General features: G+C 42.5%; 1 protein-coding gene across 3 annotated transcripts in view; it reads left to right on the forward strand.

The window, feature by feature from the left end:
- Positions 1 to 13,832, forward strand: part of MAGI3 (membrane associated guanylate kinase, WW and PDZ domain containing 3) — a 341,658-nt gene that overhangs the window by 201,417 nt on the left and 126,409 nt on the right. For all 3 annotated transcript variants that reach the window (XM_077294928.1, XM_077294929.1, XM_077294930.1), the window contains exons 4-6: positions 4,738 to 4,950; positions 8,086 to 8,254; positions 8,412 to 8,491. In XM_077294928.1, the coding sequence (XP_077151043.1) occupies positions 4,738 to 4,950; positions 8,086 to 8,254; positions 8,412 to 8,491 (462 nt within the window). The remainder of the gene's footprint in view (positions 1 to 4,737; positions 4,951 to 8,085; positions 8,255 to 8,411; positions 8,492 to 13,832) is intronic.

A 13,832-nucleotide genomic window follows, 5' to 3' on the forward strand; every position in this document is an offset into this window, starting at 1 on the left:
GGAATAAAGGAAAGATATGCGTGAAGAAACCTAACCATAAGACAGTGGGCACGCTGCTTGGGAGTTATCGCAGTACCAAACATGAAAATGCAAATTTCAGGTTTAGGCTACGTTCACATTTGCGTTGTGCGCCGCAGCGTCGGCGCCGCAGCGCACAACGCAAACAAAAACGCAGCAAAACGCATGCACAACGCTGCGTTTTGCGCCGCATGCGTCGTTTTTTTCATTGAATTTGGACGCAGCAAAAATGCAACTTGCTGCGTCCTCTGCGCCCCGACGCGGGCGCCGCAGCGACGCATGCGGCGCAAAACGCAAGTGCGCCGCATGTCCATGCGCCCCCATGTTAAATATAGGGGCGCATGACGCATGCGGCGCCGTTGCGGCGCCCGACGCTGCGGCGCTGGCCGCAAATGTGAACGTAGCCTTAGATGGTTTCTACCCACTGCTAACCTCAGAACTTTCATTTTTGGAAAGATTCAATTTCAGATATAAGGAAGCCATGAGGTTAGACTCACCAGACAGTCACTGTTATTTTATAGTAGTGCGGAGGCGATGCTCAGACAGGAGGTGGTACTGAAAGCCAAATCTGCTGATGGTTTGTCCAATAAGGGCTATGTAAAGCAATAAGAGGAGTGAACCTAGGACTAAACCCTGAGAAACTCCCAACAGTAAAATGAGGAAGGATCCAGCAAATACAAGTGAAGGGGTTGTTATAGAGGTAGAAAGAGAACCAAGAGAATGATAACCTTAAGGCCGATAAGGGACCATACTGAGTAGGTATTTAATACTGCAGTGAGATCCCGGAAAATGAGACGAGAGATGTTACCATTACATTTACCTGTTAGTAGATCTTACAGAATGTAAAAAGCAGAAACCAGATTTCAAAGTAAGTTATCTGAATGATAGCGGATTAGATGAAGAGTAGACCGAGCCTGTAGTGAGTTTAGTTTAGAGATGATGGGGTGACTAGAGACCAGACTGTAATTATCCGAACAGTTCTGGTCAAGGGATGTTTTTTATTAATAGGGTGACAATGGTATGTTTAAAAGAGGAAGAAAAAGTACCAGAAAAAATTAAATATTGGGGAGAGGGACTTGAGGAACTCTGAAGGAATGGAGTCACTGGTACTGGAAGCAGTACAAGAAAAAGTTGAGGAGCCTGGTAATTTCTTCTAGCACTGGTTCACAGATGGTGGAAAATTAAGTTCGTAGTAGAGGGGTCCATGCTTTTTAAGGGTTTGTAAGATTTGTAATGGGGTCCTGCACTTTAGGACTGAGGAGGAAGTGAAAAGCCTCAGTAATTTTGGATTTCTGGATACTGAGGCAAGATGGACAGAGTTGTATGTTTCAAGTGCAAACCTGTGGTGGGTAAGTCTGTTACGATGTATCGGTTGCTATTCATCCATTTCATTCATGATTCTTGTCCTGTTTAAACGCTTATGTGACATCCTTTGCTAGTCGTGAGTTACGATCAAATTTTTAATTGTATAAGTGATTTTCTGTCAGTGTAAATGAATTCTGACATACAAAGTCTAAATCGCTCTGGACCCAACTGTAATTTAAATAATCCCAATAATTATAGGACCAGGTATAAAATAATTTAGCAGGCATAAAAATATAATTAATTTAAAATACTGTATATTCACAGTACAAAGTGTAGCAGTTGTATATGAAATATCGCTGCATCTTACGAAATTAAATGCATAACATATTGGCGAAAGAGAAAAATATTTTAATCAGGGGAAGTGATGCAAACTCAGAAGTCGAGAGTAGCACAGAAATTCATCTTCCAATAGTTCTTCGTATTGATTGCTCTCAGGAAGATATTTAAGTGGATCTGTAGCCTATATCCCAAAACATGTGCACACAATAATTAAAATGCTACTATTAAATTCACAGCAATACCCCAAAGCTTACATTCCTAGTTTAGTGGGTTTACTTCCCCAGAAATATATTTACTACAGTTAATGATTTGTTTGCTGAAGTATTTTCTAGAACAGGCTTCAGTCAAGGCTAAGCATTGGGCTGAAAGGTAGTCATAAAGACTACATAGGCAAGGGATGATAGTTACATAAATGCTGTCCATTACATTATTTTACTCTGTGCGTAATAAATTAATAATGTCGGATGAAGGGTGGGAGATATTTTTGGGAGTATTCTGGGCAGGTTCTTTTATGAAAGATCGCTTGTGGACTGCCAATCGGACCCAAAATTTGAGCTTAAGCATGTTCTTTCCAGTCAATAATGGTTATCCATCAGTCAACTAAAGCGAAGTTCATTGTTACGTTTCAGTCACAAATGATCATTTTTGTTCAAATTTATCAGCTTGAGACATATCTTTATCTCAGTCAGAGTACGAACTGCAATTCACAGACTGACAGCAGGTTTCTTCACCCGAACTTTACAGCCTCATATGTGCCTATGAGACTGTTAATTTCGGGTCAGGATATCTGCAGCTGGTCCGTGTGAATCAGGCCATGACGCACGGATGTGTGACTGCAGCCTAATGTTCATGGATTTATACTATGTAGGTGCCCATTTAGTTTTAGCTAGCTATTTCTCTCAACTCCCTAATTATACATGCACGCTTGTAGATTGTGAAGAGGGGTCACCGCTATTCTTTCTGGAACAAAAGTTGGACAAGTTAGATTCCAATGTGGTCAATCACCCAACAATAGCCATCAGAGGAGGGTTTTCATTAAAAATTGAGGGGTAGCTTTACAAATCAACAGGTTTGACTAGCTTTAACTCAGGGACTATTGATGACTTTATTCTGACGGTAATGATTTTACCAACAATCAGAAGCGGTGTTTGTCATGCTGTCATACACATGACAGCGTGACAGACACCTGACCGTACCCGAACAGTAACACGGACTTCCTGGTGAAGTCAGTGTTCGGTGTCCGTGCCCAAAAATGCTGAACTTTACTGTTCAGGTTCGCCCATCTCTATTGAGGTTGCATCGTAATGGCTGCTGCACGACTTTGCCTTCAGATGCACATATGCTAATTTTAATACATGGTAAACCTATAACCCATGACCATTTTCCCTTTGCAAGGAATGGGCAACACTTCACATAATACTGGAACATACTAATCCTATAGTCTCTACACTATTTCAGATTAAGAAGTGTTACAGGAAAACTTTTTTTTATAAAACAAATATCTTTATTTCAAACCACTCTAAAATACATATAAATAAAAAATGTAAAAATAAACAAGGTGCCTCAAACCACACACACAGAGGCCAGCTAGAGCATGATGCATAAATACACAGGGAAATGTATGTGTGCGATGAAATACACAAGATATTGGCTGTCTCAAAATAATTACTAAAATGCAGTTTTAAACTGTTGTAATAATCCAATGGCACACAGATGCTGCCCTATATTTGCACAAATGCATCCATATGAAGTATAATCCACATTGCCACCTATCCAACCATAGAATCGGAATCTGTATTGTGGATTTAGCATTCATATATTAACCTGCTGTCAAAATGCACATGCATGGGAGTATGCAATATTTGTGCTGTACAATAAAAGAGGACTAACGCAACACCAAAGCTATATTACTGCATGTTTGAAACACATCAGAAAGTGCCATCAGTATGTAACCAATATATTAAATTGTAAAACATCCAATACCCTATGCGTACACATATTACCTGGGTCTGCGCTGCTCAAAGAATATGCTGCCAAGTGACACGCTGAACCTCCTAACCCGACGCGCGTTTTGCGAGTGCTTCTAAGGGCGTCTTTCTGATGTGTTTCAAACTCATATTTTTTTCTACTTTGGTTGGTTGTAAAGCAGATGAATGTTGGTGAAACAAATGTGATGCATTTTTTTTGGTTCTCTTACAGTAAGTCAGTTTTTCACATATACAAAAAAATGGACATTAGACTGTAATGGGTATGTGTCTTGAAAAACATGGGTATAATCCGTATGTGCAGCACTGATGTCTGGATGATGCCTAAGGGTATGTTTCCGCTGTCAGTATTCACTACGGATTGGATGCTGCGTACAGCCACAGTGTCCAATCCGCAGCAGCCAGATGTTACAGCATAGTGGTCTTTATAAACCACAGCATGGCAATTTATTTGGCGGAGACGCTCAGTCTCCGCCAGATAAATATCACAGTTCAATGTGTAGGATGCGGTGATTCCACACTGTTCAGTTAACACATGCTGAATCACCGCACGTACAAAAGCCGGCAGCGCTTTAGACGGAGCTGCGTCCAAAGCGCTGCCGATACGGACCGTGGAAGCATACCCTAAAGAATATAATTTATGTGCAGAAAAAAGTGTCTAATGGGACTTATAGCATGAGACATGATGGATGACACTCTTTTTGTAATGGGAATCTATTCCCCTATGTATCTCATAATCTTATATTTCGTCTTGGGGCCATTTAATTAGTCAGACAATTGTTTTTATGTAAATGGACAACCTAAGTAACAAGTTGAAAAGTGACAACGGAACTGAGAGAAAACGTTCACTTATGTTGGCCTAGTTAGGTACTAACCTATACCTCCCATAACTTTTGGGGGTCAAAAAGATGTATCACTATTTTACTATAGGGTCCATAGCTGGATTGAAGTTTAATATGAAACTAGAAGCCTAGGGTTTTTTTTTTTTTTATTATATAGTGTTTTGTTTGTCAATTTTTCATTTTTTTGTATTGTTGAGTGTTCTGTCATATCATCATACGTCATTTCAATTCATCTTGTATAACCATAGGCAATTTTTATGGTACTCCAAAGCCTCCCGCTGAGCCTAGTCCTTTCCAGCCTGATTCAGTGGATGGGGTCCTTTTTGATGGAGATTTTGATACTGAGACTACTCGGAAAAGAACTACTTCAGTCAGTAAAATGCAGCGTACTGATTCTTCACTCCCGGAGGAAGAGGAGGATGAGGAAAGGGAGGCCGTGAATGGCAGTAGTGGAAGTGCAGGTGAGACCAACATACAACAGAGTGAAGATCCTTGAGTACTATACGGAGAGAATTTTTAGTAAATAATTATTATTATGTCATGTATAGTTGCTTAATAATGTAATAATCTAGTGTAATGAATATTTTATTCTGAAAAATGTGTTTTGAAGTATTTGCGAATAATCAAAACAATAAAAAATTACAGCATCTTCAAAAAAACTTTCAAGTGAAACCTCTTTAAGATGACCATCCATCAATTGTATTGACGTGTGTGGTCTTCTTAAGTTTGTCACACAAAATCTGATCTGGATAGGAAAGTGATCTTCTCAGAGGTGGACTTTTCTAGAACATAAAGAAAAACTGCATCAGCTCATATCGTTCGTTATGGAATATTGAACAAGTATTTATTTGCCAGGATCTCTTACACATTATGCCTACGAGTAAGGATATTACTGTCCAAAACACGTAAGATGTCTCAAGCTTTGGTACTTTTGTCGTTATTCCTTGTATTTTTAATGAAGTTATAATTAAAGTTTGAATTTTTAAATCGTTTTTGGTGTCAGATTGCAACTTTTTCACGGTCTTTTCTAGAGGCTTCTTTGCATTGTGAAAACACAATAATTGTTGAGACTTAAAGTGGTTGTTCCCTTTCCATAAATGAATGTCCCTGGCTGCAGGTTATTACAAAAAGAAGCAAAGTACGCTGTACTTATCTTCCCCAAATCCACTCCACCGCGACTCCCGGTGTTTGGCTGCAGCATTGTCATCCTGACTTCAGCACCTCAGTCAATGCCAATCTATGAGCTCAGCTGCTCTGTCATTGTAGACGAATCACCCTCTTCAGAGCCTTTGAGAGCATTGATTGGCTGTCGACTTGATGTCCGTGCTGCAGCTAATCCCAGAAACGGCAGCATCGAAGATTTGCCAGTGGACTCAGGGAAGGGTGAGTACATTACACTTTTTTTTGTATAATAACTAGTGATGAGCGAATATACTCGTTACTCGAGATTTCCCGAGCACGCTCGGGGGTCCTCCGAGTATTTTTTAGTGCTCGGAGATTTAGTTTTCTTCGCGGCAGCTGAATGATTTACATCTGATAGCCAGCATAAGTACATGTGGGGGTTGCCTGGTTGCTAGGGAATCCCCACATGTACTTATGCTGGCTAACAGATGTAAATCATTCAGCTGCGGCAAGAAAAACTAAATCTCCGAGCACTAAAAAATACTCTGAGGACCCCCGAGCATGCTCGGGAAATCTCGAGTAACGAGTATATTCGCTCATCACTAATAATAACCTGCGGCCGAGGACATTAGTTTACAAGGTACTTTCACATTAAGCGACGCTGCAGCGATAGCGACAACGATGCCGATCGCTGCAGCGTCGCTGTTTGATGGCTGGAGAGCTGTCACACAGACCGCTCTCCAGCGACCAACGATGCCGAGGTCCCCGGGTAACCAGGGTAAACATCGGGTTACTAAGCGCAGGGTCGCGCTTAGTAACCCGATGTTTACCCTGGTTACCAGCGTAAAATGTAAAAAAAACAAACAGTACATACTTACATTCGCGTCCCCCGGCGTCCGCTTCCTGCACTGACTGAGCGCCGGCCCTAACAGCAGAGCGGTGACGTCACCGCTGTGCTGTACTTTCACTTTCACTTTACGGCGCTCAGTCAGTGTGGGAAGCGGACGCCGGGGGACGCGAAGGTGAGTATGTACTGTTTGTTTTTTTTACATTTTACACTGGTAACCAGGGTAAACATCGGGTTACTAAGCGCGGCCCTGCGCTTAGTAACCCGATGTTTACCCTGGTTACCAGTGTAAAACATCGCTGGTATCGTTGCTTTTGGTGTCAAACACGACGATACACGCCGGTCTGACAACCAAATAAAGTTCTGAACTTTGTTCAACGACCAGCGATATCACAGCAGGATCCTGATCGCTGCTGCGTGTCAAACTAAACGATATCGCTAGCCAGGACGCTGCAACGTCACGGATCGCTAGCGATATCGTTTAGTGTGAAGGTACCTTTACTGAAAGAGAACAACCTTTTTAAGGTCCATTTACACTACAAGATAGTCTTGAACTCGTTTTGTCATAATCTTGCAGTCTAAGGGTACTGTCACACAGTGCCATTTTGATCGCTACGACGGCACGATCCGTGACGTCGCAGCGATCGTATGATTATCGCTCCAGCGTCGTAGACTGCGGTCACACGTTGCAATCACGGCGCTGGAGCGATGCCGAAGTCCCCGGGTAACCAGGGTAAACATCGGGTTACTAAGCGCAGGGCCGCGCTTAGTAACCCGATGTTTACCCTGGTTACCAGCGTAAACGTAAAAAAAACAAACAGTGCATGCTTACCTTCCGCTGTCTGTCCTCCGGCGTCTCAGCTTCTCTGCACTGTGTAAGCACAGCAGCCGGAAAGCAGAGCGGTGACGTCAGACGTCACCGCTGTGCTCGCTTTCTGGCTGGCCGGCGCTCACAGTGCAGAGAGCTGAGACGCCGGAGGACAGACACCGGAATGTAAGTATGTACTGTTTGTTTTTTTTACGTTTACGCTGGTAACCACGGTAAACATCGGGTTACTAAGTGCGGCCCTGCGCTTAGTTACCCGATGTTTACCCTGGTTACAAGCGAACACATCGCTGGATCGCTGTCACACACAACGATCCAGCGATGTCAGCGGGTGATCAAGCGACGAAAGAAAGTTCCAAACGATCTGCTACGACGTACGATTCTCAGCAGGATCCCTGATCGCTGCTGCGTGTCAGACACTGCGATATCGTAACGATATCGCTAGAACGTCACGAATCGTACCGTCGTAGCGATCAAAATGGCACTGTGTGACAGTACCCTTAGCAGGCTGCCAATCACCCCTTAAATTAATGAGTAAAGCGTCAGGTTAAATGATCTTGTGTGCTGCACAAAAGAATGTTGTCAGCAGCACATAATCCTGTGTAAACAGGACTCGTGCTTCCGAGAACAATGGTAGCCTATGCACACTGAACTTTTACATGTCATTCAATGCACATCAGAAGTGCAGTCTGTGTAGACATGTTGCTAATCGGTGGTCATTCAGTGCCCCACTTAGTTTAATCTAAACTCACCCTCAGATGGTGTCTCCCTGTTCATGTAGTGTTCATGTAATTGTTTTAGAACGAGACAGACCTGATGCTACAGATTGGGGAAAAACGGTCCCAAGCTACAACCAGACAAACAGTACAATGGACTTCAGGAATTACTTAACTCAAGGTGAAAACTTGGAACCCCTTCCAAAGAACTGGGAAATGGCCTACACTGATGCAGGAATGATCTACTTCATTGAGTAAGTTAATATTCATGCTATAGCACATGGTGTCCTGTTTCAGGTTAGGGGAATTCCTTTATGCTGCTTTAGGTCACTGTCCCCATAGCAGTACTTTTAATATAATTGCTTAAAGTAATAGAATATTATCTTGAATTTTATATATTTTTCTTATCAGTCATAACACGAAGACCACAACATGGTTGGATCCCAGGCTATGCAAGAAAGCCAAAGCTCCAGAAGACTGTGATGATGGAGGTAATACCAATTGATTATTGGTGTTGAATTTTGGTGTATTGTTCTCATTGTAAAGTATAATGACATTTCCTTATTATTTAATGCTTTTTATTCAGTCTTAGATTAAACACCTTAGGTATTCATGGTTACAACAAGAGATAGGCAGACACGTACCAGAACAATACCCGGACCCCATTCACTTGAATGGGGGCCCGAAGATCCAGTGTTTGCCACGCTGTCTTGTGCATCATAGCGCGGCAAACACCTCTTCTGATTAGTGGTAAAATTATCACCGTCGGTCAGACAGCCGTGATTCCCACGCTGTCAAAAGACAGAGTGAGCCAGCAGCTGTGATCAGAGGTATAAAGTTTACCTCTGGTCATTGCTGTCGGCTGATGGGACTACTTCTCCCATCAGCCAACCCCTGCTGCCATCAATAACAATGAGAGCAGGAATGGCTGATGGGATTATTCGTCTGTCAGTGCCTGCGCTGTAAATAATTTTTTTTAAAAAATTGCATGGGTTCCTCTGCATTTTTGGTAATCAGCCAGGCAAAACTCACAGCTGAGGTCTATATCCTTATCTGTCTGCTTCAGCAAGGCTGGTTATCAAAAATAGAGGGGTCCGAACTCTGATTTTTTTTTTTTTTAATTATTGAAATAATTAATTTTAAAAAAAAGAGGTCCCTTCATTTTTGAAAACTAGCCCTCCTAAAGCAGACAGCTGGGGGCTGGTATACTCAGGCTGGTATGGGGCCATTGATATTGTCCCCCTCCCCCCCTACAGCCGCCCAGAAAAGGCACATTTATTAGATTCACCAATTCTGGTGCTTTGCCCAGCTCTTCCAACTTGCCCTGTAGCGGTGACAAGTGGGGTTCATATATGTGGGGTCAATGTCACCTTTGTATTGTCAGGTGACATCAAGCCCAAGGATTAGTATGAAGAGACGTCTATGGGACACCTATCCATTACTAATCCTAAAGTTGTATTGTAAATAAAGACACATCAAGAATAGTCTTTTATTTTAAATAAAACAAAATGCACTTTTCCATTTTTTTTATTTTTTTTTAAATAACAAACCTCGTTATACTCACCTAACGCCTAATTCCACTGAATAACCCTAGTCTCCTGTAATGAAACAATGAAAAGCAATATCCCTCATCTGTCTGTCTTTCTGTCCCACGCTGAAATCCATGTCTGGGGCATAAATAGTTTTCAACCTGGATGGTGCCAAGATGCGACCATCCAGGCTAAAAACCACTGGTGAATGAGCTTCTGCAAGCGCAGCATCAGTGTCTAGTGGTGACGTCATCCATGTCTGGGAGATAAATGGTTTTCAACCTAGACGGTGCCAAGATGCGACCGTCCAGGCTGAGAACCACTGATGAATGAGTTGCTGCATTTGTGGCATCAGTTAGCAGCAGTAACGTAATTGAGGTTACTGCTGGTCACTCAGGCTGCGTTCCCAGCTGGGCTGAACTTCGGCGACCTCTGTGAGATCCCCGCTGGCACAGTGAGAAAAAGTCTCACGGTGCAAAGTTGAGTTCACCGGACTTCAAATACAGCGCAGTGAAATCCTCCCAGTGAACTCGTCTCTGCATCGTGAGACTTTCTCAAGATGCTAGCTGGGATCTCACCGAGGTCACCGCAGTTCAGCCCGGCTGGGAACGCAGCCACAGTGACCGGCAATAACCTCGATGACGTCACCGCTGCTCACTGATGCTGTGATCGCAGCAGCTCATTCATCAGTGGTTCTCAGTCTGGACTGTCGCATCTTGGCACCGTCTATGTTGAAAACCATTTATTCCCCAGAAATAGATTATGGTGTAGGAAAGAATTACTGAGTGGTGAGGGATATTGTTGTTTTATATTCTTGTTTTATTGCAGGAATCAAGGGATTCAGTGGAATTAGGTGTTAGGTGAGTATAACTGTGTTTGTTAAAAATGGAAAAGTGTGTTATATTTTATTTAAAATAAGACTTTATTCTGGCTGTGTGTTTTATTTACCATACAACTATCGGATTAGTAATGGATAGGTGTCTTAGAGACAGCTGGGGGGGGGGTCAATATCCATGGCAACTTACCAGCCTGAGAATACCAGTCATCAGCTGTCTGCTTTAGCAAGGCTGGTTGTCAAAAATGGGGGTTACCCCACGCGGTTTTTTTAAATTATTTACTTTAAAAAAAATCGCAATGGGGACTCCTCTATTCTAGATAACAGCCTTGCTTAAGCTGACAGCTGAGGCTTGCAGCCCCCAGCTGTTAGTTTCGCCTGGCTGGTTATCAACATTGCAGAGGAACCACACCATTTTTTTTTTCATTATTTATTTACAGCGCTGGCTTATGAATACTCCCATCAACCGTTCCTGCTCTTACTTTTATTAGCTGCAGCCGACGTCGGTGATGGGAGCAGTAGTCCCATAAGCTGACACCAACGACCAGAGGTAAGTGTGAACCGCGGCTGTCTGCCAAGCGGTGATGATTTTACCGCCGATCAGAAGCGGTGTTTTCCACACTGTCATGCACGTGCATGACAGTGCGACAAACGCCCAATGTTGCGGGTGCCGAACCCTAACAGTAACACGTACTTCCTGGTAAAGTCCGTGTTCGGTGTCTGTGTCCGAACAGTAGGTGTTCGGTACGGATGTCAAATTTTACTATTCGGGTTTGCCCATCTCTAGTTACGACCACAAGCATCCAACTAGCTAACTATCACATTGTCAGCGGACGTAACCATGGATACTTAAGGTCCTGCAATGCCTACACATAAGGAAAGAGACAGCAAATCAGAAAAACTATACTACATTTCTAATTGGAGGTATTTGCCCTTATTAATATTAATATTATTACATCTACTGCATATTGGGTTAGGATCTGTGAGATGGAAATACCCCTTTAAGAAGGCAGGATCACAGTATTATACACTATTTCTATTAAAGAATTTCTATTCATCAAAACTGCCCTGAAGCACCCAAAACCAGGTCTATGCAGGAAGGCTGTATCTGTAATATGGCAGCTTCTGTTTAAGTTATTATAAATTGAAAAATAATTCTCAACAGCATTTATATTAAAAAATAAATAAATAAGCAAAATATTTCTGTTTTATCCCACGCAAGACCATTTCCTTTAATAAATTTCCACTTTCGGTAACACTGCTCTCCCTCAAGTGCAGTTTGTTTAAAAAGAAAGTCTCTGCTGCTCTCAGTTTCTGTTATTGTCTGTGGCGTTAGTGTCATGTCGACAGTACTGCCAGTGAGCTCAGTGACGGTGAGCAGCCCTTGTGCCATCAACGCCGCTAGAGCCGTGGAGATCACTTATTGTTTGCAGTACTATCAGCATGACGTGAGCGCAGCGGAGTAGCATTAGAGATTTGGCGCTGCATCCAGGGAAAGAGGAAATCACTGTTTCTTTAAAACAAACTCCACCAAAATTAAGAAATAGTTATATCTTCAAAATTCTCTGGTCTGGTCAATATTTACCCTGGTTTTCAATTGTCACCTCGTTACAAAACAAGGAAATTAGCTTGCAGTGTAATAAAACATGCTTTCCTATTTAAAGAAGCACTCCCATCAAAGTCGTTATCCTATAAATGCTTTTTAATCGCCATATTATACAGCGCTATTTTCTTACAATTGCTCACTTTGCCTTTCTACCCAGCTAATTCTACTCTTTTCTCTGCTCTATGTAGAAACAATAAGTCTCTTTTCCCTGCAAAAATCATTCCCCTCTTCAACTCCTGATTCAGCTGCTCCCTCCTCCCCCCCGCCAGGGACTTTGGCAGTAACTCATGAGTCACACAAAGAAAATTGATCTCCTGTTTCTACATAGAGCTTAGAAGGATTCAGCTAGTTAGTTTTTAATGGAAAAGAGAAATATTAGCTGGGTAGAAGGACAAAATGAGCAATTTGAAAGTACACCGTGCCATATAATATGGTGATCGCAATATATTAAGAGGATAAAAATTTTGATGGGAGTGATTCTTTAAACCATATCCAAAAATGATGTGGGAATCTCTGATCATGTGTTCCATGCAAGTCTCAGATCCAGATATCTGCAAATAGTTTGCATGAAACAGCTGGATCCCATGTACGCACACTATCTGGATCTTCTGTCACATACAACTTACAAGGATGAAATTATATATCGTTAGTGCGGTGACGTCACACTTCACCTCAATTACCTTTGTCGCTTTGAATTTAACAATTGTCCATGAATAATTACCGTAATTGAAATTTGCATGCCTTTAGAATAGAGCCATTTACATGCACAAACCATGTCAGGTGAGAACGCAGCTGTACAACCTACTGCTAGTCAAAGCCGAATTAGCATTCCCGCCCAGCTGTGCTAGAACATCATGCACATTTAAGTAACGACAACCCAAGGCATTGAGAGAGAGGAATCTTCAAAGCTCTGTAGAACATGATGATTCAGTGGGCTCAGCCAGCAGGCTACGTGTCACATTCTGCTTATCTGTATTTAATAATTAGTAGCAGTCTATCTAACGCTCTGAACGCCGCTTGTTAGCTCGCAGTGCTGTCCGCCACAAACAAGCTGTTTATTCCTCTTAGAGTCACTTACGATCACAGAGAGGACTGCCCTCTAATGTATCCTACATAAATTTACCCTTTTATAAAGAGCCGATTTATCACCGCTTTCATCCAAATATGCCTTCATATAACAGAAGAACATTGTTAAAGAGTAACCGTCGTTTTAATTTTTACTTCATAAATGAATTGTACTCCTGAAAATAAGCAACTATTCCTTATTCGACTTATCTGCTTCTTTCTCCTCCTGGACTTATATGTCACTCTCAGTTCATGGGTAACATTTGTATTCAGAGAAGTCCGATGCCCATTACTGAGATAGGAAATGACAGTTGGAGCTTTTAAAATTCTATGGAGGAGGGAGGAGCTAGAGGCCGACAGACATTCTGCTGCAAGTTCTTCTGAATCTACAGTTGCAGTTCTCCATAGAACTTTATGAGCACCAACTCCCATCTCTGATCTGCCGTATTTTTCGGACTATAAGATGCACCTCAAATTTTGGCGGGGAAAATCGAAAAAAAATTTGTTTATAAGATGGGGGTCCATCTTACAGTCCGAATTTAAGGTATCTTACCTGGGGGGCAGCAGCGGTGGAGTGGGGTCACAGGAAGCATGGTCCCTTCCTCAGGTAGCCGGCAGAAGTGTTGAGCCGAGATCCCAGTCTGTGCAGGCGCCACCTCCGGCGACCCACAGCTTCGGCCGCCAAGAAAGCAGTGGATTTGGCTCTGCCTCACCCCTGACTGCAGCATCGTCCTGAGGAAGGGACCTTGCCCGCTCCACCACCGCCACAATCCCCTCAGTAAGCTACATTCGAGCTG

Source organism: Ranitomeya variabilis, chromosome 3, assembly GCF_051348905.1.
Source record: "Ranitomeya variabilis isolate aRanVar5 chromosome 3, aRanVar5.hap1, whole genome shotgun sequence".
Lineage (NCBI taxonomy): Eukaryota > Metazoa > Chordata > Amphibia > Anura > Dendrobatidae > Ranitomeya > Ranitomeya variabilis.